Raw genomic sequence first — 25516 nt, forward strand, 5'->3', positions numbered from 1 at the left:
TTAGCTTGACAATCTTCTATTTCAAACCTCAGGTCTAGGGTTATTTTCCCTTTTGTAAGTTCTTCCGGCAGACTTAAGTGCTTCTGCACTTGAGTTCCTTGTTAATATGCTGCACTGTTGCACTCTAGCAATGTTAACATTTTAATTATTTGTTATATTAATTAATATTTCCAAACTAGGTTGTAAGCTCCTTAAGGGTAGAGACTATGATTAATCTCATCTTTGCATCCTCAGCACTTACTGTATTATGTTGTGTAAAATGTACACCCACGTTTTGGGCCCAAACTTTCAGGAAAAAATCTTTTGTTTTCATTTTTTAGTTCAATTATTTATTTATATTTAGAAACAAAACCGATTATCATATTCCAGGGTATTATTTTGCATGCAGATATTGTTATTGCTTTCTAGAGTTACAATATTTTAATGTATAAGCATAAATAAAACAACTAAAACATTTGTATAGATACAGAATTAGTACTACCCAGGTATAATGCACATCCCTATTTCTCACTCAAAAATTGGGGCGCATTATACATGGTTAGTAGTTTTTAAGTGTGCATTATACACCACAAAAATAAAGTAACACAGTGACTGGTGTTGAATATTTAATAGGTGCATACATTAAAAGAAATTTAAGAACAGAAAAGTAAATATATTATTTCACCTTTATAATGCTTGTTTTAGTGCATTTACTTTCAGTCTTTGCTCAAATATGTGATATTTATATATTTAAATATCCGTGTACGTGAGATATTTGTATATATCAATATATGAGATATATGTGTTTATTTGTATATTTATGTTTATATGTATATTTATATTTTACATAGCTGTAATTAAAATCTGCAAGTACTTTTACATGCCTTTAAGTTTAGCTAACTATGAACATTTTCCAACACTCTTGCATCATCTTACAAAGTATCATTTTTCGGTATTATATATCTTATTCCCTTACTTGGATTGCCTAAAGAAAATTATGCTGTACTCCGTTGTCTATTATACAAGGGAACAAATTCAGGTTTTGTAAAATTGATACAATTTTGAGGCATATTTTTAAAAGATACAAAATTAATCTTACTTTTGCCAGCTGGACCACAGGACCACATTGTTAAGAGTCCCTCTCTGGATTCTGGGCTTGGGAAAGTGAGAAGTCCTAAAGATTGTTTCATTGGCTTCACTATCATCTCCGCAGACCTTCAGTGATAAATAATTCTGCAGTAAATATTTTGAGAATGCAATTTTTGTCTCTTTTCAGTTATTTCCCAGGATTCCAAGTTACTATGACACCGTTAACCTTAAAGGAGTTGAGGAAGAAACGAAATGGTTATATGTTGATCAGTATATATATATAAAATGTAATTTAATACCTCTTACAAACCTGAAGGAGGCATTATGTCTGTTCTACAGAGGAAAAAACTCAGGTGCAGTGCATTTAAATATCACACCCAAAGTCACACATCTAGTTACTGGTAGGGTTTGGATCCTTACCCATGCCTCATTCCAAAGCTCATGCCTTCATCACTGACATCATGATGTCTCCACAGCCTCAGTAGCTTTACAGTAATACATCCCCTAGGCTATTGCTGAAAAACCTGGTTCTCATTTATGTGTTTTGAGGAGGCCAGAATACAAAACTTGCCGAGTACTGACATAGTTTTTGGAACAAAGTAATTTAAATCAATGGTGGCCAGGCTCTCATAAGTGAATTTAGGAGAAAGTGATTTAGGTATTTCTGCCTTTCTATCTTACAGATACTCATTGCTCTGGCTCAGCATGCATTTCTTGGAAAGAGGACAGTGAAGTCAGAAGTCCGGTCTTGGGTTTGGGTCCTGCTGTTCAGTATTTGAGTGGCCTTGGAGAAGTCATTGAACTCCTCAGGTTCTCATTTTCCTCCTTTTTGCAATGAGGATAGTAAGAAACAAACCTGTGTCACCTCAGCGTAGTATTAAGGGTCAAATATGACAATGGGTGGGTAAGCACTTGGTGAAATCCAATTGTCACTGAGATACTAGTGACATTGTGGAGTAGCTCCACATCTTCGCCCTTGCGCCCCAGGTAAAGGGCCTGTGACAGCTGGGCAGAAAGGAACTGATGGCTCCATTATAGTTAACTCTTAGAGTGCCTTCCTAGTTTGCAGCAGCCACATAATTTTCAGCGGCTGTCTGGGTCGCTACTCTTGAATGCCTAGTGCAGAGGAAGCCACAGAAGCTGTGCAAAATAAGTCTGAGATTCTGGGGAATCCTTTCCTCCTCAAACTGAGAGGTAATCATCAAAATATGCCGAACATTCTTTATAAACCCAACTTGTAAAATTCCAAATACAGTCCTGTCCAATTGTGCCTTTGCTCTGTCTTAGGTGCTGACGCATTTATCTTGGAATTTTATCTGCTAGTTTAGAAATCTTTACTTCTGGTCTGACTTAATTCTGGGGCCAGCCTGTAGTTCTCGGAAGCCAGGAGAAAATAAAAATCTTAGTTTGAATTCTCGTTTGAACATCCTTCACCAGATCCACGTTTAAAGCTGGTGTAAGTACCACTGGCTTTTATTTTCCTTAAACACACACACAGACACACACACACACACAAACACACACACACACAAAACCTCTTCAACCAATTTCTTATGCTGAAGATTGAGCTCATCAACCCAAGTCGGGATCCGCGAGGCTCCCGGAGCGTGGACCTGCTGCTCAGCCGCCCCTGGCCCCCTGTCCCCCATAACCCCGGCCCAGGTGGCAGCCAGCGTGGACTCGAGGCTCCACCTGGCTCGGCCGGCAGCAGCCGCACAAAGAGCGGAGCAGGCGGCAGCCCGGCCGAGCCGCAGAAAGTAGTCCCGACCACGCCGGCTCCAATGTTGTTCGACGTCGCTTCACGCCCTCCGCGGGGAGGACCGAAGCCGCCGGACCGGGAAAGAATCCCATTGGAATGCGTCGCTGGACGGCCTTTCTCCTCCAGCTCTCTTATGCTCTCCCGGCAGATACCCCGGGGTCTCCAAGCAGAGGCCGTGCGCGCGCCCCCCACTTCCTTTCATAACTGCATAGGAGGCGGCGCCGAGGGAGGGGGTTCGGCTGCGCGCAGGAAGACCTTCTCCAAGACCCGTGGCGGCCGGTGGACCGTATCCCTGCGCCGCTGCGTGAGAGGAAGAGGCTGAATGAGGAACTGCGCGGGGGAAGCGGGACGCCGGGGGAGGAGGCGGCGGGATGGAAGCAGACGCTGGCGTCGCGCGAGCCCCGGCCAGGGCGGCGCGGTAGAGAGGGCGGCGGCGGCGGCGCGCGCGGAGCCTTGACGTGCGCCTTTCTTTCTTCTCTCTCTGGCAAGCTGGGAAGCATGAGCGTGCAGACCTGCTGCTGCGGCGGCCGCCCCGGCTCCTCGCCTCCCCCTTTTCTGGCCGCCCCTCGCCGGTGAGAGAAGAGAACGCGAGAAGGAAGATGGGGGCTGTCCTGAGGAGCCTCCTGGCCTGCAGTTTCTGCGTGCTCCTGAGAGGTAGGAATAGTGGAGGGGACAGGAAAGTTGGCGGGGGTGGGGGGGGGAGGTGGCCTTGTTTTGTGTGTCTGGGGGGAGGGGAGAGAGGGAGAAAAAGGGGAACAGGAGCGAGGAGAGGCCTGGTCGTGGGGAAGGAGGGAGAAAGGGGCCCCGGAGAAGGGGCTGTGCGCCCTGCCTGGCCACAATGCAGACCCCTGCCTAGGTTTCCGGACCTTATCTGGGCAGATTGTGGCCTCAATCCGGGCTGCTGGGCTCAGTGAACCCCTGCAGCACCATGCTGTCGGAATGACTGAGGGTCTGTGTGTCTCTTTCTGCCTGGAGTCAGCGGGGAGAGGGATCTCTGGACATATTTTGGCTTTAGAATATTTGAGCCCAGGATGCTTTCACGATGGTCTTCTCCCTCGAAGCCCCCACTTTGCCGTGTCTCTTATGTGAACTTTTAGAGCCCTCTTACTATTTTTTCAGGCCTTGTTACAACTAATAATTGGCTTCCGTTGGGGATATAATGATCCTGGGAGAGAGCACAGTTGGAAAGTGACTCCGAGGTTATAGGTCGAGCAATTCCGCATTGGGAATCTTCTGAGCTTCAGCCCATAATAAAAAGGAAACCTTGCTCTTGTAATCCCTGGTGTTCGGGACCTGCCCCTATTTTAGGAGCATGCAAGTGTACAGTTGGCACTAACTAGGAAAGTCGTCCTGGTGTGAAAAGGAGCCTGTCTTTGGGACTTACGTTGTCATTTACTGCGCTCCCCAGGGAACTGCTTGGCACTTGGGTAAATAACCTAGGCTATTCTAGGTAATTTGCTCTGAGAATCTCAAGCTTTCGCTGGTCCTGTGGTTTTTGGAATTGACCTACAAAGCTGTCACATATGCTGTGACTTTTATTTTGTGACAGTTCACTAGAGTTTGACCGGCCCGCAAGATTTCAACAGCTCTTCTCAGACTTAGCCGTGTTGAAGTGGTGATGAGTCTTAGGCTCTTGAGCCAGCGGAGGAATTTAAGTCCCCATTGATGCAATGGCTTGTAGCTTTGGTTTTGTTAAGATTCTCACTTGTATTCATGGTCAGTTCTTTTCAGGCATGGGACCTTTGGAGTCAGTGGAGATTTTTCGTTATTAATTTAACAAGCTAAACTTTTGGTGAGCCTCCAAAACTTACTGAAGTTCAGAGCTCAACAGTAACTAACAATCTTATGATATAAACGAGCCAGGTGTGCCATTCCTGTGTGTACATACTTATTTTGTGTGAGCATGAGTGGCTTTTCTCTTTTCTTCTTTCTTCTTGAAGAATTTGTTTCTTACTCTTCTGCAGGATTATTATATTTCCATGTTATATCTACTTATACTTAATAATGAGGACTCATTAAGCATATTCCAAACTGTTACCACATGTAAACCCCAGAAAGATAATGCTCATTTAATTTTCTTGGCAGAGGATTTAATGAGGTGTTATGTACTTGAGAGGTTTAATAAGTATATGTTTAGTATAGTATACTCCCTATTGAAAGGGGGTTTTGCTATAGCTATGAGAAACAATTATATTTGACGTCACATATGTAGATATTTTAAGACAAAGTTAATAACTTAACAAATAAGAGAGTCTGTTGATAGATTAAAGTCTTGGGGAAATCTAAATCTATAACCAGGATGCTTCCGGTTGCCCAATTGTATTTCTTGGAGGGGAAGCATGTGATGTAAATATCATTAGTTTATTTTAACACCAGGTTTGGCCTAGAGTTGGGTTTGTTCATCCCCAGAATTAAGAAAAGTTGCACTTAAGTTAATATTTTTGAAGTATGGTAATATTGTAACAAGACCTAAGAGTTAATAGTTTAAATGACCTCATTTCCACTAAGTGGTGTTTTCATTTTAAATGTAGCATAATAATGGTCTTTGAATTTAACATCACTTGACTGTGAATACACATTATTTGAACTAAAACTGCTTTTTGATATGAAAGATTTTTATTCATAATTTAGATTCTTTTAATTCTTTGATAATGTGATCTTCAGTGATAATAGTAATATTAGTTAACCTTAGGCTCCAAGGAGATTAATTTGTTGAGTCAAGGACATATTTCTGCCCTCACTGCTGTGGCTTGGTTGGGCATTGTCCCTCAAAGTGAAAGGTTGCCGGTTAGATTCCCTGTCAGGGCACATGCTGGGGTTGCCTGTTTGATTCCTAGTTGGGGTGGGTGCTAGAGGCATCTGACCGATGTTTCTCTCTCACAATGCTGTTTCTCTCCCTTCCTTCCCCTTTCTCTAGAAAGAAATAAAATCTTTTAAAAAAAAGTTTTTCCTTACAGAACAGTTGGAGCTTTAACATGAGGAAGGTGGGATGATAGAGTTTGGAAGGAACTTTTGTCCTTCGCTGTTATATCAATAGCTGAAAGTTAGGAAATAATACTGCCATCATTTAGGCTGCATTTCCATCTCTGTCTTTGGAGGTGAAATGGAAAGAATTGGAGATTTCAGTCCTAAAATCTTGGGTTTAAACTCCACATTTCACTACTTAGTAACTTTGTGTTTCTGGTCTAGTTTCTCTGGGCCTCAGTGTCTTTACCTGCAAAATATAGATAGTAGTATTGCTCTCATTTACAGTTTTATTAGGCTTATTAAATGAAGTAATGAATATGAAGTTGTAACAGTGGGGGATTGTAATCTACCTCACCATTCTTTTTGACATTGTTTCTGTTAACTGCTGACTCTAATATGTAGCTTTATAGAAGCATCCTAGGAACTAACTTAAAAGGATACAGACTCCAATCTTCAGGCATCCCAGCGCCAGGAGATTTGCTAACCTTCAACTGTGGAGCCAGGATGACTAAACCAGAATGATGTACACCAGACTAATACGTGCCCTGTTGGAATGGACTGTGCTCGTCTGCATATAGAGAACTTTTCAGCCCCCTCCCTCATCTCTTTGTTCTGTTCCCCTTCTTCCCCCATATAAAAACTTCTGCCTGCTCTGAGATGTTAAGATGGGCTTTGAGACAGGAGTCCCCCATCTTCCCAGAAGATGAGCTCTGAGACATGAGTCTCGCATCTTCCAGGTTGTAGGCACCTGAAAATAAACTGCTTTCCTTTACATCAGCAGCTTCCTCTCAAGTATTGGCATTTGAAGCTGGTAGGCAGATGAACAGTTACAAAGTAACCTGCAAATATCTTTTAGTTGTACTTTTTGATTGTGGACATATCCACAAATGCTGGGTACTTGAGATTAAATTTGTGTAAGACTCATGAATTCTTAAAGGTGGAAGAGACCTTGATAATTTGGTCTAACCGTTTTATTTGCAAGTAAGGAAACTTGGATTTAGAGAGATGATAACTTGAGCAATATCCTAACGCTAATTAATGGTAGAGCAGGGATTTATTTTTCATTCTTTCAGCAAATACAGGGTGGGGCAAAAGTAGGTTTTCAGTTGTGAGTATGCGAAACAGAATTTATTCTTGTTTTATTATTTACTAATTATTGTGTTTCCATATTCACAACTGTAAACCAACTTTTGTCCCACCCTGAGTGTGTGGAATACCTGCTATATATCAGGGCTTTGGTATATTTGTGAGCAAAATAGACATGGTTGATGTTCTGATGGACCACACAATCTAGGTTGTCATATTTTACCATTCTTTCTGTCCAGGACCTGATTAGAAAAGATTATATCTCTGATTCTCTAGAGGAAATATTTTTATAAGAATATAAGTTTTGGAGTATCATTAGTGTGTATAATCTGTAAATACCATGTCCTGACTTACTTTGAGGAGGCTTTTATTTTATAAAAATTCTGTGCTATTTTATCTTTTTTTTTTTTTTTTGGTTACTTATTTTGGTGGGGTGGTGGTAATTACTGTCAGGACAAGCCTCTATTGTTTCCCATGCTATATTTTTATAGAACTGACCCTTGGAAAAGTTTTTAAAAATAATACAAGGTATGATGTAGTCTTGGGGAGGTAGAATGAATTTTGGAGTGGGAATCAAAAGAATTAGGTCTGGTTCTAAGTTTGCCATTAGCTAGCTCTGTGACCTTGTATAAGTCACTTAATCTCTGTGTACCTTATTATCTTCACTAGGATGATGGAACACTCTTTTGGAGATTCATAATTTATATTCACACATTAAGGACTCAGGCATCCCCAGGTAGAAAGACCAATTTTAATAACTTTGTTTAACCCACTATTTCTCATACTTGACAATGAATTTTATTCATATCCTTTTAACATTCTGCCGAACCTTTGTTCTAAGCAACACACTTGAAGGGAACCTTGACTAGATAACTCTTCAGGCATTGGGTTGATTCATGTGAATTGATATTTGATGACAGTTTCATATACAGTAGTTGAATATGATACTTTTATCATTACTTAATCTAAGGTTTGCTCATCTGACTAGAGAATAATTTGACTGGTTTTGAAATTTAAGGTTTTAATCCTAACAGTGATTTCCCATGGTTCAGTTTGTTTTTTTTTGCTTTAATTGGAGGTTTTTCCATTTGCTCAACTGAAGTACTGTTTTCATATAGTTATACCTGCTTTGGTTATCAGAAATGACTGTCTTTTTTTGAATATGAAAAAAGATTTTATGGAGAGGTATATAAATGGAAAATATGTGAAGTTATAATTCGAACATATTGGAAGAACAGCACAGCTTATAGTTCTGCTTAGGCAACAGGTAACTATGAGAAAACCCATTTTCATCATAGAAATTTTATTGCAAACATATTCAGAGATTATAAAGGGGGGCACTGTAGTAGAAAGATAGGAGTTTGTTGACAAAAAACCAAGTTCAAATCTTCTACTTCTTTACGTAGCCCTTTGGACAACTTACTTAGCTTTAGTTTTATCTACCAGTAGATGGGAATACTTTACAAGATTACTGTGGGAACTGATGAGATAATATTTGTAAATGAGTAGTACAGTGCAGTCAATAGTTGATTTTGGATAATTGGTTGCTATTATTAACATGGCTAAATTAAAAGAAATATTAATGCTCAGGAAAACATATAAGTGCCAGGTACTGTTTTAGGTATAGTCAGTAATTTTAGGTCAGTGGTTTTTTAATCTTTTTGAGTCTTCTGATATTTTCTATTTTGTTTTATATAAACAAGATGACCACTATCTACTAAATTAATTTTTACCTTCTACAGGATTGCAACTTTAACACTGTTTTAGGTGATTATTACAAATAAGCGAGAGGATAAACAGTTCACTTGTGACACTTATTTACTTATTTGAGTGTAGGCAAAATAATATCAAAACATTATCTAATTGATAAATTTTATTATTATTTGTAAACAATTAAAATGATACAGTTAATGGGCTTTTCCCTATAGGATGGGTAAAGGTTATACTGAGTTCCTTCATTGTATGTTTCACCATTCTTTGTATCAGAGTCTTTGTGTATCTTCTGTAAAATGAGCCTATTTTAATGAAGCTCTGTGTGAATAATTTTGACATTTAGTCAAATACATGGACTGGACTTACCCTTGAAATTACTCATTTTAAATATAATTAATCATAAATACAAGGAAAACAGTGTTACTTGATATTAGGATATGCTTTTGTTTCTCAAGCTTGAATTAGCCTCACAGAAGGTGCAAGACATTCAGATGTGGGACTAGGAAATACCAAAATGTGCCTGGGTTCTAGTTGGTGAAAATTGTGATACTTCGGTGCTGTGATCCTGGTAGCAGTAATATGACTGGCTCTTTTTTGTTTCTGTTATTCCTTGTTTGGAAAGGCCAAGAGATTGAGGATGTGAAGTAAAATCATATTTTCAGGCAAAAAAAAATTAAGTGAATTTTTAAGTTATTGACACTAATTCTTGGTAAAAATAAAAAATGCGGGGGTGAACATGGTGAATGATGGGTCATATTTTTCAAGGAAGTAGTCACCTAAATATTGGGAGACTGTACGTTGATCAAATAATGTATTTTTGATCAGGAGAACATTTTCTCTAATGGCCTTGGTTAGTCATCACTTTATCATTCCTGGACCAAAACCATATCAAGTAAAGGATTTAGGGACAGGAATTCTCCTCCTTATTGGCCAGCTTTATTGGAGGTATAATTTATATATGTCTGTATATCAACTATATTTTGCAAGCCTGAGAAAGCTAACAGTGGAACTCATTAAGGTGAACTCCTAGCTACATATTACATGGTATTTTTCTGTAACAGTTTCTTGGTTTATGCCAGTGAAGACAACGGTCCTTTGTTAGGTAAAAAGTGTTTCAAGAATAGATCTTTTTTCCTTCATATACCATGATGTACCAGAGCTTTGTACATATTAGGTATTCTAAATTTTATATTTAAAGCACTATAAAAAGATGTGAATTTTCATGATACTTACACAGCCTTAAGTTGTAAATTTGCAACTATTATAATTTTTTTTAGCAAAAATTAGGAAAAACTAATCATACCGATCAGAAATAAATCATGTTTATAACAGGTTGAATTTGAAATGTGGATTCTATAACCATTTTCTGGTGTTAGGATATAACTGTTTGCATTGATGATATGATAATGTGCTCAAGTACTTTTCTAACTCAGTTTTTAAAAAAAGATATAATTCACATACCATCAAGTTCATTTTAAAGTGTCCAGTTTTGTGGTTTTAGTATATTCACAAGGTTATACAGCCATCGCCACTATCTAATTCCAGAACATTTTCATCACCTCCAGAAGAAACCCAATGTCCCTTAGCAGTCATTTCCTATTTCCCTTTCCCCCCTGTCTCTGGTAACCACTAATCTACTTTCTGTCTCTATGGATTTGTCTATTCTGAACATTTCATATAAATGGAATCATACCATATGTGGCCTTTTGGATCTGGCTACTTTCATTTTGCATAATGTTTTCAAGGTTCATCCATGTTGTAGCATGTATCAATACTTTATTTGCTTTTATGACTGAATAATATTCCATTGTGTAGATATATGAAGTACTTTTGAATGAGTGTGCGTTTGATCGTTGAAATTACTTAAATTTTTATCTTGAGAAGTTATTTGTTTAATCTGTTTTTGAAGTTATAGAAATAGACTTGAAAAAAAATGTTTCTGTTTTTCTGTTGGCGAAGCACTCAGTAGTTCACCAGCATATCATTTCTGTGTATTGACTTATGAAGAGCCTGTCCCAGTTAAGCCTTTCTACCAAATTCATATCTAGGACAGAAGGGATATTAGAAATTACCTGGCCCAACTTATTCATTTTATAAATTAGAAAGATGAATGACTAATGACTAACCTAAGGCCAGATTGCTGGTCTGGACAGAAATTTTATATGCAGTGCTTTCTCATTGTACCTAATTTTATGTGGGTCTTAGTATGATTTTGAAAATGATACCACTTTTTTCTTTTTTTTTTCAATTTTATTTATTTATTTTTAGAAAGAGAGGAAGTGAAGGAGAGGGAGCGAAACATTGATTGCACGCTCCCAACAGGGGACCTGGCCTGCAACCCACGCATGTGCCCTGACTGGGAATCAAACTGGAAAGCTTTCGGTTCACAGGCCAGCGCTCAATCCACTGAGCCAGACCAGCCAGGGCTCTTTTTTTTTTTTTCTTTTTCTTCTCACCCCAGGATATTTTATTTTCATTGCTTTGGGGGTCGGGGAGGAGAGAAACATCAGTTGGTTGCCTTCTCATACTTACTGCTACTGGGGTTGGGATCCGCAACCTGGGATGTGCCTGGACCAGGAATATGAAACGTGTTACCTTTTGGTTATGGGAACAGTGCTCCAACCAAGCTGACCAGGGCGATACCAGTCACTTTTGACAGAGGAAAATAAATGGTAGCGTAATTTTGGAGTTTGTAAATAGATGGTTTGTCGTAGTACTGTTAAATAAAAACAAATCTGGATTTAGGTAAGGAGAGACTTTTATTCAAAAGGATTATTGCAGTAGGGAAAATGCCCTGTCCTCTAGATCTGCAGGCATCTCAAAGTCAAACATAAAAAGACTTCTTTTATAGAGACGGGTAATCAGGGCTAGTAGAATTTTTGTAGATGTGTGGGCCAAGTCGGTAGGGGTGAGCAGATTACATGTCAGGGTAGTTTAATTGGAATTTTTTACTTCCTTTGGTCAGCTGATGCTGGAAATGAACTGTTAAGGGTGTAAGTTTGGCATGTACTAGCTTAAATTTAGGGCAAGCCAAGGTTTAGGGGATTGTGGGAGAGGAGAAAAGAAAAGCCTGACTAAAGTTTGGTCAAGCCCAGTCAGCGGGTAAGTAATGGGCAATTTTGATCACTTGGTTAGTATCCCTGTTGTTTAAAACAAAATTTGTTATTATTGGGGATATATTGCTGCTGTAACAAAAATGACATAGATTGGGTGGCTTATAAATAACAGAAATTTATATCTTACATGTGGAGGCAGGAAGTCCAAGATCAGGGTGCCAGAATGGCCAGGTTTCAGTGAGGACCCATTTCTGTGTTGAGCGCTCTGTATCCTTACAAGGTGGAGAGCAGAGAGAGGAGGCAAGCTCTTAACTCTTAAAAGGGTACTAATCCTATTCATGAGGACTCCACCCTCTTAACCTTATCTAATCCTAATTACCTCCCAGAGGTCTCACCTCCTAATACTATCACTTGAGGAGGGGGTAGGATTTTAATATATGAATTGGAGTACGGGGAGTGGACAAAAACATTCAGTCCACCTTGGGATAAAATAAGACATTGTGAAGTTGGTCTCATTAGATTTGGCCTTATTATTTACGTAGGGATAGGTTCTTACATTTGCTTTACTGGAAGTTTTTATAAGGGATTTTGGATTGGACTTTCAAAAGGCTGTTGAAGCCAGAAAGCCAAGCTAAGAATTCTCCATCAGGTTTCACTTGCAATACCCATAGATTTGGGTGAATTCTTTAGGTTCCCCAAATATCATAGGGTTCCTGGGCCTGCCCCGAAGTCACTTACCTTGCTTACTTCATCTGTAAGACTGGGAACTCTGTAAGCCAGGTACCAATCCAGTTTTCCCACTAGGACTGTAAGTATGCATTGGCTTTGTAAAGTCAACCACAGCTCCTTTAAAGTGTCTAGTCATATTTGATTAATGAACACACTTTCAAATATGGCCTTTCAGTCAAAACTTTGGTTGCATAACCATTGTTTCCAAGTAGGAGGACAGACTCTTACTGAACCTATGCAAATAACTGTATTGCCATGAAGGTATAAAGACTCAATAAGAATCTTTGAATTATGGAGGAGTCAGGCAGGGAGAAAAAGATAAATGTTTTATTTCTGTTCACAGAAGCATAGTTTGCTTAAATTTTATAGATCGCTTAAGAGAAAAGAGACAGGAGTTCCTTATATCCAAAAACAAACAAAAAACAACAACAACAAAAAATAAAACCCAGGACATTAAAGCATCACCAATATTTTAAACAAAACCCATAATCATCCTTCATCAGTTTATTTAGTCCTGCATAATTAATTCTTGTTCTGCTAGCTCTTGGATTATCAGCCTCATGAATCTGTTTCTCCTCTAGCTTTTTTGAAATCCTGACTCTGTCCACTGTTATAGCCTCAAAGATATTTCAGTGTTGCCATCAGAAGCTTGTGCCCAGGAGAGTACCTGGTACATTTTTCAACAGTTCTTTTTTTTTCTTCTTGACCTATAGCTTTTATGCAAGTACTTTCAAGAAATCATCAGAATAAACCAGAAAACTATCTGTAGATGACAAATGACTTAAAATGGTGATGATTAACTTATTAGTGATAATTTTAAAAGTGAAAGATTCAATGGGAGTTTTTTAATAAAAAAATATAATTCAGTTGACAAGGAAGTTTGGTTTTTGTGACATACAAACTAAAATCAAGTCAAATCAAAGCAGTTTTAGATAAACTATAATGATTAACCTTGTTTTAAAGAAGAGTGAGTTTGAGATTAGTCATAAACATTTCTATAGTAAAATTTCCTAAAGTAAGTGATGTGAATCCCCAGTTCAGAACCATTAGCCACTTAAAATATATTGTATTCAAATTCAAGAAGTCAAATTGTGGCCAAGTTAACATAAAAATATCATTAAAATTATAAAACATAACTGAAATTATGACTTGTGATACTATACTGTTGTCTAACATTAGGCAGAGCATTACCAGGACTCCCGATAATTAGAAACATATCATGGACAGTGAGAGCATTGATAAGTTTCTAGGAACTACACAGTTTCTGAAATAATCACATTAATATTTTACCCATACAGATTTAACCTAGGGAAGGATAACATTTCTTTGATTTGACAGTGCTTCCCATGCAAATCTGAAGATTGATCAAGTAAACCTAATTATTTTTAACATCTCTCTTTACCAAGTGAAAGAATAAATTCTTTGTGAACCTCAAGGGATGCTTTGGGATATTTCAAAGACAATTCTAGATGCAAAAGACATTATTTGGGATTTGATTTTGAAAAGACAGAATGTCACAAGTCAAGAGGTTTGAAAACTTCATTAAATATTATCCTAGGTAGGTGAGAAAAAAAGTACATGGCTACTTATATAACCAAACTGTCAGAAATCTTTTTTTTAAAGTTTACATAGGGAGGAACATGACTGTAAAGAACCTTAGCTCTTTCAAAGGTAGTGAGAAGACTTTGTTTATTTAAGTACAGTCATGCTCTGCTTAATGATGGGGATATGTTTTGAGAAATGCATCATTAGGAGATTATGCCATTGTGCCAACATCATCAAGTATACTTACACAAACCTAGATGGTATAGCCTACCATGCACCTCAGCTAAGTGGTATAGCCCAGGGATTTTCAATCGGTGTGCTGCAAGAATTTTTAAAACATGCAGTACCTGACGATAGAGTCAGGGGCACTAACCTCTTTTCTTTTAGATTGTCAAATTAAAAAAATGACAGCAGCCAACACAACAATAGTCCGGTATGAATGAATCAAAATTGTACCTATTTTTTGTCAAGTCAGAAAATATATTTTTGGGTGTGCTGCAGAGTTTTAGTAATTAGTTCACATGTTCCATGAGACGAAAAAGGTTGAAAATCACTGGTATAAACTATTGCTCCTAACCTATAACGCTATACAGCATATTGCTATACAAAATAACCTGAGATTAAATCAATCATAAGAGGAAATGATGCAATCAAGACATGTAAACATGTATGAGGCTGCTGCTTGTATAACACAGCATACTGTATTGTAGCCAACTTTTTTTAAATAGACAAGTACAGTCTAAAATAAAAAATGTAATATAGTAAATATATAACCGTTAAAATTCACTTATTATCATTATGTAGTATAATGTGCTGTACATAATTTTATGTGCTATACTTTTATATGACTAGCTGTGCAGTAGATTTGTTTACACCAGCATCACCACAAACATTAAGTAATGCATTGTACCATGACATTATGATGGCTGTGATGTTACTAGGTGATAGAAATTAATTCAGCTCCATTATAATTTTTTTTTTTTTTAAATCTTCACCTGAGAACTTACTGATTTTAGAGAAAGGGGAAGGGAAGAGAAAGAGGGAGAGAAACATCTGTGTGAGAGAGAAACAGGGACTGGTTGCAACTCCTACGTACCTTGACGGGGAACTAAACCCACAACCTAGGCATGTGCCCTGACTGGGAATTGAACCCGTAATCTTTTGCTTTATGGCGCTATGCTCCAAACAGCTAAACCATACCAGCCAGGGTTTAGCTCCATTGTAATCTTATGGGACCTCTGTCATAGACAGTTTGTTGACTGTTGTTGACTATAATCAAGACATGATAACGTCAACATCAAGCACAGGAAATTCTGATAACACAAAGAATCTTTGTCTTATAGGGAGATTACTCAGAAGGCAGAAGTCTTTGATAACCCTTGTTAAGAGCAGAGCAATGACTCAAGAAAATTTTTCCATTTTAATTGAAAACCAAATTTTAGTTTTACATCAGTGTAATATTTGATATTCAAGAGCTTTTTGAAAACCTTACAAATAAACCTATCAAATCTTAGCTGGCTGTTAACCACACCAAACAAAATTCCTTTTTCATGAACTCTTTATAGCTTTCCATATCCATTAAAATTTTGTCCTACATTTTCCTCTTCTCATTCTGGAGGAATTAGTCATTTTACTTTAGAACTCTCTTTTTTTTCTTATTAAAAACACATCCTACATACTTTGCATAGTGTTCTTTTATGTAATTATTTCTTCTAGTAGAGTCTCATTAACATAAAATTAGAACTTATAATTACAGTATCTTCTATTTTGCAGAGAAAACTGTGAGGTGAATAATTGGGAACTGTCAGATGCCAATAGTAGACTGGCAGAGCTTACGAATATACATGTTACAACTTTCTATCACTATATACTTTCTGATAGTAATTCTCAATGTAGGAAAAATGAGTATGTTCATTAATAGACTCAAGTATATATAGCTTTTGGTACCATAAAAATAAGAGGCAAAAAACTGTATAATATTGGAATGCTTATGTTTCAGTGTTTTATCTTACTTTGAAATGACCTAGGTATTTAATGAATATCCATGAATTAACTTAGCTAAGTGTAAGTTTTTAACTTAGTAAAAGATTTTGGAAACTTTTTAAGTTTGCTTATTGTAAAACATAATTACTGTTGAAATAAAGTTTGTCAGAATAATGCTAACTATACATTATGCTAGTTTATTCTTTCAGTAAACCTGTAAAAGTTCTAGGAAGAATGTATTCAAGTCAAATAAAAATATATACTTGTGTTACACTTAATGCTGATCATTCAAAAGACATAATTGTTTTTATTAAACCAGCAATATTGAACTAGTCTCATTTGCCAAAGTTTTACTTCAGTGTATGTTAACTTGGATTCTTACTGGGTTAGTTTCTATAAAAATACTTTTGAATGTAGAAGTTTAATTTCCTTAATTTCTGGAAATCCTAGGAATACTGTTTAGAGAGAGGAAAATTTTTTGTATATATAACATATGAACACATACAGATAGACACAGGTAGAGAGCTTACAGCTTCAGTGTGAAATTTACAACTCACTGGTGATATTATAAAAGAGCTAGCTCTTGTTCTTTCTTTACCTTTACTTTTTTTTCTTTCCTTTTTTTAAAAAAATCATAATTATGTTTCCTGATCAGTCAGTATTTAGTGCCGAAGTGTCCTCAACAATATCTGTGGAGGAGACCTTTAAGATTATCCTGGCCTTGATGGATAGTCTTGTGGAATAAATTTTGGGTGAGGGAACAAAGAGAGACCAAGGGCTGCCCGGGTGTCTCTCAAGCTCATCTGAGTGAATAAAAGATCTAGCCTGCTTCCAATTAGTGCTGTGTTTTTTTTTTTGACTTCAGGTCCCTGAGCTCTTAATGAGTCTAGTGGGGAAAAGGGAGCCTGGAAGCTCAAGTGACTATAGGCAGATGAGGGGTTAGAGGGAAGGGAAAGGTCTGGCAGGGGTGGATTTAGTAATGGTGGAGACTGGGTGCTAAAAGAGGCTAGATTAAGAATGCAAGGGAGCTGAGGGGAAGATTGAGGGTGGTAAAAAGGAGGAAAGAAGAGCACAGAGTGATGGGAAAGGAGTTTTCCCTAAAACAATTTGGGAAGCTTCCAAGTTTCCCAAGGAGAACACTGAAGTTCTAAACCATCTTTAGAAAAATTTTGCCAGTTCTGAAGATACTGAACTTGAAGTAGTCCTTTAAAGGAGAAGTGTGCAGTCAGTGGATGAAGAAGGAGGGTGCCTAGTAGAGTGAGAGTTATCTGTGGGATCAGATAATTAAATCAGATAAGAATTTAAAGGGTCTGGAAAAGAGGAATATTCCCCTATGAGGAGTCAAGGGAAGATAGACGAGACCTCACAGAAGAGCTGAGAATATTCTTTCTTTAGTCAGGGCATGATTCTGTACTCAGGGAGCCAAAGAAAAACTTTCTTTGCTTGAAAATATCAAAGTAACTCCTTACCATGTTGCTCTAGATAAGATGGAGCACTGTTTTATGAGTTGAACTCAAGGAAAACAGGAGAGGAGTTTAATTGACTCACAAAGTGTCGTTATTGAGGTGGGCGTGGTGTGGATCCATAGGTGAAGCCGAATTCCCCTCCAAGTCAGTCACCATACAGATATTAAGTACAAGTAAATTCTTAGGGAGAAGCTCTATTCGAAAAGACTAGTGTAATAGGGAGAATGCTCTGACCACAACATATGCAGGTATTTCAAAATCAAACACAAAAAGCTTTTCTCTTATGATAGAAGTGAATAGTGCCAGCAGGATCTTTGTGAGAGAGTGGGACAGGCAAGTGAGTGTTAGCAGGTGACACGACAGGGGTAGCTTTTAACAGATGTCTTTTTCTGTGGTCAGGTGATGCTCAGAATGAGTCCTTAAGAGAGGATTAAGAGTTCTTAACTGGCTTGTTTAAGTTTAGAGATAGCCAAAGTTTAGGAGTCTGTGGGGAAGAGAGAAGCCTGACTAACTGTGGTCAAGCCAATTCAGTGGGTAAGTAATGAGCATTTGTGAGCACTTGGCCGGTACTTAATGTAAAATCCTTTTGAGTTTATGACAAATAAAACTTTAGATCAGGTTCTGGAAAATTTCTTTTTAATACTAGTTAATATTTACCATATTGCTGTCATGCACTGAACTGTGCTAGGGATTGGGGGTAAAATTAGTTATAAGATGTGGCTCCTGTTCTCAATGGCATAGATCCTAGTTGAAATAGGAGATACACTTTAAAAAATGGTAATGTCAAAAAAGTTTTAAAGACCCTAAGGGTTCAAAGGAGAAAAGCTGAGGCAATTGGAAAGATTCATGGAAGAGATAAAATTTGAATCTGGCCTTGAAGGATTTGCTTGCTAAGATAATGAGAGAAAAGTATGGAGTGGGCAGGAAAATGAATACACTGTTGCAATGGAATATCATGTGTTCAAAACCAGTTTGTATGATCCAGGGACTGTAATAGGTAAGGTAGAGTCATAGGGACAGTCACGTAAAGTATTGAGGCTTTTTGTTTTAGGCAAAGAAAATCAGAAAGCTTTTTGAGTTGCATAGAGTTGAAATATTAGAAGTACAAAAGGGAAGGGAGTATGTTGAGATCACTTACTTTAGGGTAGTTGAGGTGTAAGGTCATGAAGAACTAGAGTAGGATAGTGTTTCTCGAAATGGAAAAGAAGAGGTGGCTTTAAGGACATGTTAAAGAAGAATCAACAAGGCAGTAATTAGCAGAGGTGGGGGGAAGGGAGTTGTCAAAGACTGCTCTAAGGCAAGCTAGTGAGATTAGGAAAGTTGTGGTATCCTTGACCCTTGAGGGTTTTTTTGGGGGAGGCGGGTGTGGGATGAAGGTAGTGAATTTTAAATTAATGGCAGGAAGAGATGGCCAACAAGAAGTTACAGGTACAGAACTGAAGGTTAGACTGGAGATGATAATTTGAAAATTACCTGAATAAAGTTTCTTGTTGATCTGGTGAACTTGAATAATTTTCTGTATTCTCTTATTTGAGTAACAACAGAGAATCTTGGGGATACCTGTGTTTGGGAAGTGGAAGATTTGGAACTAAAAGGCAGACAAAGTGTGACCAGTAAAACAAGAATAATAGTATAGTATAGGGAGAATACTCTACATAGGTAGGGATACAACATACCCACACTGAATGCTGCAGAAAGGTTAGAAATTGGATATGGCCATTCGATTTGGTTATGAAGACTTGGAGAAAGCAGAGACAGTTGAGTGATGTGTAGGAAGTTAGACTAAGGGAGTTAATAGCTAATGGATGGTGGTATGAAGTGTATACCAATATATAAGTTTTGTGGTTAGAAGAAATAAAAGTATGCTACTGGTGATAGCAAGGTTAGGGTTATCAAAACAAAGTTTTTTGATAGCAGGCACCTGGCAGGAGCCATCAAAGATACAAGATATAAAAAACAATTGATAGAGCAGAGTTGCACAGTGGAGGTAGGGAGGCTTAACCAAAAGTATTGCTTTAACTTTAGAAAGGAGAAAAGACAACTTGTCATTTGAGACTGAGGACAAGTTAAAGGAGGATTGTTGGGATATAGAAAGATTTTTGAGAAGTTTAAGTAAAGATGTTGAGGTTGTAAGACATTTACCTTGTTTCCTGCTTTACTGAGATTATGTTGAGATGATCTGAGAATGAATGATTCAAAGTATGAAAGTTGTCTTTAGGAAATCAGAAAAAGTTTAGAAAGACTACTAGTGAAAGTTCGGTAGGAAGTTAATAAAGGAAAATGAGGATTCCTGCATACCCATGTAGGTTCCCCTAAAGAGATGATAGTGGCTATTTGGGTTATCTGGGTATTAAGGAGTCAGAAGCTACATCTTTGAACTGGAAGAAAATGAGTGCATATATGCTATAACTAAGGACAAGTATGTAGGGATCCAGTGTATTTTTTTTAGTAGATTAAAACAGTATTTCTGGAGGAAAGAGTTGGGTGGAGGTGAAAGAGGGTATAAGGGCGATAAATGGCAATGGAAGAATACAATAAAAAATAAATTGTTCCAAAAACAGTATTGCAGGTCAAATTATACCTTTTTGCTATCTTGTTAATATATTGCTGAATAGATATTGGTGACAGTATTATAGAAAGTATTCAAGGAGCAGAAGGGTAGTTAGGATGAACTGTGATTTCCTTTTTTTCTTTTTTCTTTTTTTTTAAGATTATATTTATTTTAGGAGAGTGGGGAAGGCGGAGAGAGAGGGAGAGAAAACACGTGTGCCCTTACTGGGAATCAAACTGGCGACCTTTTGCTTTGCTGGGTGGCACCTGACTAACCAAGTCACACCGGTCAGGGCTGTGATTGCCTTTTAATATGTGTAGGTTCACATACAATTTTTCTTAGAAATCATTAATTATAACTAGTACTGCTAACTTCAACATATGTTTTTCTCTTGAGTTAAGAATGAGACCTTAAATGACCAGAAAGTTTCTTTGCATTTTGTAGACAAAGTGTTTAGAAGAAATGTTAATGTTTGAATTGAAAGTGTTTATGACATTTAACTGCCACTTAATGCCATATACAGGTTTGGTGCGCAGTTTTCCAAGAATCGTGCCATAAAGAAAGGTGTCCAATAAATATTAGAGCATATCTCTCTTGGATTTTAAGTTGTAAGTGCACTGGAGCTATTTTTTAGCCCTGTGCAGCATTTAGTATTCTACCTTTAACTGATAGGGACTTTTTTTTCTAATTTTTATAATTGGCCCGTGTTATGATGGGCCAAGCTAATGGAGTGGATACTATAGGGACTGATAAATCAGTGTGATGTATGAAAGCCTGAAATGAGTTAAAAGTGAACCTGCGAGGGAAATTTATTAATTTGCGAATAGCCGTAGAAAATACACAGAATAAGCAGGAAGGAGTCTTGGTCACTTTTAAAAAAGCTATCTGCTCATTTGTTTTGATAAGAAAGTTGGATTTAAGCTTAGAAGGAAAGTTCATATTTGTTGTACTTACAGGTGAAAATATTGAGACTTCATAACTCCATTTAGCAGGCATAGCCCATAGATTGGCTTAAACAATGCTTTTGAGCACCTTAATTTTTTGAAATTAATTTCTTTTTTAAATTTAAACTTTTTTTGGATTTTTTCCATTACTATTTACTTCCTTTACGCTACCCACCCCCCAGCAATCACCACATTGTTGTCTGTGCTCCCAGTCCTTTTTCTTTTGAAATTAATATCTTAAAAAAAGGAGTGGTTGCTTTTAAATGATACTTGGTCTTGCCTTTGTATGATACATTTTAAACCTTTAGTAAGTAATTGAGAGAAGATCATGTTAGTTATTGCATCATAACTGGTCTTAGTTTTGCTGCCCCATTTGTGTTCTTCACCTCAGCCTGTGCTATATACCCACTTGTCTATTTACGTTTTAATGAATTAAAATGAAATGACATTAAAAATTCAGTATCTTTGTCATACTAGCTACATTTTAAGTTCCATAGCCTCATGTGGCCAGAGGCTATTGCATTGCATAGTGAAGAAAACCTTTCTGTTATCAAAGAAAGTTCTATTGTGTAGTGGTGCTCTAGATCTTTAGTTACTGTTGATACCAGGAAAGTAAATGTCTAAAGCTTGGAACAGATACTTTAAAAAAAACGAAACCATATAATTTGTACTCCTTCAGTCCTACTAGTAGCTCTAACTTTCTCAAAATTAAATATTATTTAGGATGAGCTTTATATTTAATTTTGGTATTAGGTCTTATTCAAAGGTCATTCTAATGTTAATATAAAAGAGATAAGATGTATTAAGAACAATCTCTGCCAGACTGTTTAACAGTTTTATTGAGGTATAATCGCTATACAATACGTTGCACATACGTAAAGTATAAAATTTAAGTTTTGACATACGTATACATCTCTGGAACCATCATCATAGCCAATATAATTGTAGCCATCATCCACAAAAGTTTCCTTATGCCCTTTTATAATCCCTGCTTCCCATCCTTTTCACCTCCTCCTATTTCCAGACAACCACTGATCTGCTTTTTGTCACAGTAATTTGAATTTTCTAAAATTTTATATAAATGGAGTTGTGCAGTATATACTCATATTTTATCTGACTTCTTTCATTGTACATAATTATTTTACAGTTAACCCATATTAGATGTACAAATAGCTCATTGCTTTTTATTGTATGAATATATCACAGTCTATTCACCATTAGTTTCTTGATGATATTTGGGTTGACTCCAGTTTTGGTTATTACAAATAAGCTGCTATGAGCATTTATGTACAGGTCTTGGTATTGACATGTGCTTTTATTTCTTTTGAGTAAATACCTAGGTATGCTATGGCTGGATCATATGGTAGGTTGTATGTTTAACCTTTAAGAAACTGCCAAACTGCTCTGAACAATTGCATGGTGTGGCTCAGTTGGTCACTGGTTACATTCCCCGTCAGGCATACACCTGGGTTGCGGTTTGGTTCCCGGTTGGGGCGCTTATGAGAGACAACCAATCAGTGTTTCTCACATTGATGGTTCTCTCCCTCTCTTTCTCCCATCTTTCCCCTCTCTCTAAAAATAATAAAATAAAATATTAAAAAAAAATCTTGACCACATCTTTAAACAGAAATAAAAAACTGTCAAACTGTTTTCTAAGGTGGCTGCACCCAAATGTTTCTCCAGTAGAGTATGAGCATCCCGCAACTCCATATCCTTGCCAATTTCTGGTCTAGCCAAACTTTTAAATTGTATCTGACAGACCATTTTAACAAGAAAAGACTGTCCTGGTAGAATTAATAGTCTCTCTTGGCAACTTCTTATATTTAAAATGCTGCAAAAATATTTCATTTGTGAAAAGATTTTAAGACTGTCTTATACAAATTTATTTATTCTTTTTTTGATAGTATTTGTTTCCTGATGCTTATTTGAAACTCATTTATGAGAACAAATACACTTCTTTTCATTTACTTACATATTTTTCTTTTTTTTTATTCTAGCGGCCCCTTTGTTGCTTTATGCAAACAGACGGGACTTACGATTGGTTGATGCTACAAATGGCAAAGAGAATGCTACGATTGTAGTTGGGGGCTTGGAGGATGCAGCTGCGGTGGACTTTGTGTTTGGTCATGGCTTGATATACTGGAGTGATGTCAGCGAAGAAGCCATTAAACGAACAGAGTTTAACAAAACTGAGAGTGTACAGAATGTTGTCGTTTCTGGATTATTGTCTCCTGATGGGCTGGCATGCGATTGGCTTGGAGAAAAATTGTACTGGACAGATTCTGAAACTAATCGGATTGAAGTTTCTAATCTAGATGGATCTTTACGAAAAGTTTTATTTTGGCAAGAGTTGGATCAACCTAGAGCTATTGCCTTAGATCCTTCCAGTGGGTAAGTTTTGTGTAATGTACAAAGGGTATTGTATCTCCTCCTGATTTCTCTCCTCTAGTGTAGTCCCCTCTCATCCCCAAGAAACAAAACAAAGAGCAAAAACCAAATTTTATATTCTTTTGGCTTCTTTGTCAAATAGACTTGAATGTGGGAATTTATACTGTGTTCTTAAAGTAAGGTATTTCTGTAAATAGTCTTGTGTTTCTAATACCACTTACGGTATAGCCGTATTTACCGCTCTTGGTTTTTCTTCTCTGTTTATTTTTTGTAATTGTGAGAGGATAATTAGAAGGCAGAGAAGAAGGAATGAAGACTTAATAAGAGTAGTATTTGATGGCTCAAGATGGTAGAAAAAACCTGCATCTTGTAACTTTTTAATATATATAGTCATTTTGTTATACAAGTGTCTTTTATATTAAACTCTGAAGTATTATTTAATGTTAGTATAGAGTGAAAAATAAAAATTAAGCTATTAAATAATTTATTTCTAGTTAGATAAACATATATTTGCTATAAAGGTTTATCATCACATGAGAAAGGAAATTTAAAGCCATAAATCCCATTAGAAAGTTGGAACTGTGTCCCCACATGCTTCATTATTACTGTTCTTTAATTCTGCCATATACCATTCCTTGATATTTCTCTGTTGGATATATTGTCATACTGGAGTCTGTCATGGCTAGGAATAGATGACTATCTCAACATGAACCTGAAATGAGTTATTAATAATTGATAAAAATCTAAATAGCCTGTAAATAACTATTTTAATATTTTGTTTTCTTTGACTTTCAAGTATGTTGAAATGTTTTAAAACTTATTTATAAAAGGGAGTGTATGAATATTCTGTAATAAAGTAAAACTTGGGGAAAATGAAACAAAGGTTTGTATGTGTTCCTTTGTCTTGATATCAGGCCTTATTTGGTGACAGATTAAAGAAGATGCCATGTTGTAGGGAAATGAAAATGTTTGACTATAAAAGAAAACATCAGCAATAGTGTAGTGGAAATTTAAGCTGAGGAGTTCTGGAAGACACAAATATATGTGCTTTATATAATAAAAATTATTACATTTTTTAAAGGACAGTAAGATATTTGCTAAAGTCAAATGGCTACTTAATAATGCATCAGAAAATATTGTAGTGGCTCTTGTGGTAGGAAAAGAATTCAGTGTCCCAAGGAGAAGGTCACAGTTGTTGGATGTGCAGTGATTTGTATTGATTAACAAATTTGGTTGTTGAGAACTAGCAAGGTATTTTTGAGAAATATAATCTGTGTTTTGCCAGCAAAGTTTGTAAGTCTAAGGTAGTGTTGAAATATATCTGAGGTTACTGCTTTGTAGAACACAGAGGATTTTGGTGGTCATTGGGGAATAATATTTTGACGAAAAGATAGTGTTTTTTTTGACAAATTTCAATCTTATGGTAAGGGTGATAATGGCAATTCACCCAAATATCTATTATTAAATGGTTACTATGTTCAGAGCTCTGCTTTTTGTACTCTTGTTGGAGGGAGACGGGTAATATCTCTAAAGATTTGCTATCTAAGAACAGAAAATTTAGGAGATAACTTTTCCTTACTTAAAATATGTGTATTTGCATTATGTAGTATATATATATAGAGGGCAAAGAATGTTAAAGGAATTAGAGGAGCCACAGGAGCTCTTAAGGAAGATGGGTGGTAGATAAAATAACTCAATTACCACAACTCTGGAGCAGCATTTGATAATTCCTGTATGTGATAATGATTATGTGATAGGACATATTCAAGGGAGCTAAATTTATAGGCAACTCGTGGCTGTTCATGATTTAGTAAGTTAATTAATAAATGCATCATTATCACTTAGTAGTAAAACTAATGAGCTTTTACTTCTGGAAGGCAGGTCTGATAAGTGACTTAGGAAGCTTGCCATTTGATTAAAAAGCATGTTAGAGTTTCTGTGACTTTATCTGTGATACTTCCCAAAATTGAAGGCAAGAATTCACCAGAGACTCAGCTGATGAAGGGGCTAGAAGAATCAATAGTAGTGTGCTTTGAAGGTAGAAAGTATTATTATTTAAGTTTCTAAGGGATGTTCAGTGAGGAATAACTATATTTTTGATGTCTGTGGTTAGTGTCGCGTGTGTGTGTGTGTGTGTGTGTGTGTGTGTGTGTAAATTCATCCCCTCTGAACAGTTCTCTTCTTAATTAAAAAAAAAAAATTGGGGGGGGGAGTTATTTTGTGTCATATGACTATTTTTAAAATTATGCAACTGGAAACAA

General features: G+C 36.9%; 1 protein-coding gene across 2 annotated transcripts in view; it reads left to right on the forward strand.

Annotated features, from left to right (window-relative positions):
* Nucleotides 1–3147: 3147 nt before the first annotated feature.
* Nucleotides 3148–25516, forward strand: part of LRP6 (LDL receptor related protein 6) — a 140824-nt gene continuing 118455 nt past the window's right edge. For both annotated transcript variants that reach the window (XR_008530640.1, XM_054591419.1), the window contains exons 1-2: nt 3148–3481; nt 22865–23258. Coding sequence is in view for 1 of the 2 variants with exons in the window: in XM_054591419.1 (XP_054447394.1) it covers nt 3427–3481; nt 22865–23258 (449 nt within the window). In the remaining variant the exon portion in view is untranslated. The remainder of the gene's footprint in view (nt 3482–22864; nt 23259–25516) is intronic.

The sequence above is a fragment of the Pteronotus mesoamericanus genome, unplaced genomic scaffold (assembly GCF_021234165.1).
Source record: "Pteronotus mesoamericanus isolate MK-2021 breed Mesoamerican mustached bat unplaced genomic scaffold, CSHL_Meso_final scaffold_21, whole genome shotgun sequence".
Lineage (NCBI taxonomy): Eukaryota > Metazoa > Chordata > Mammalia > Chiroptera > Mormoopidae > Pteronotus > Pteronotus mesoamericanus.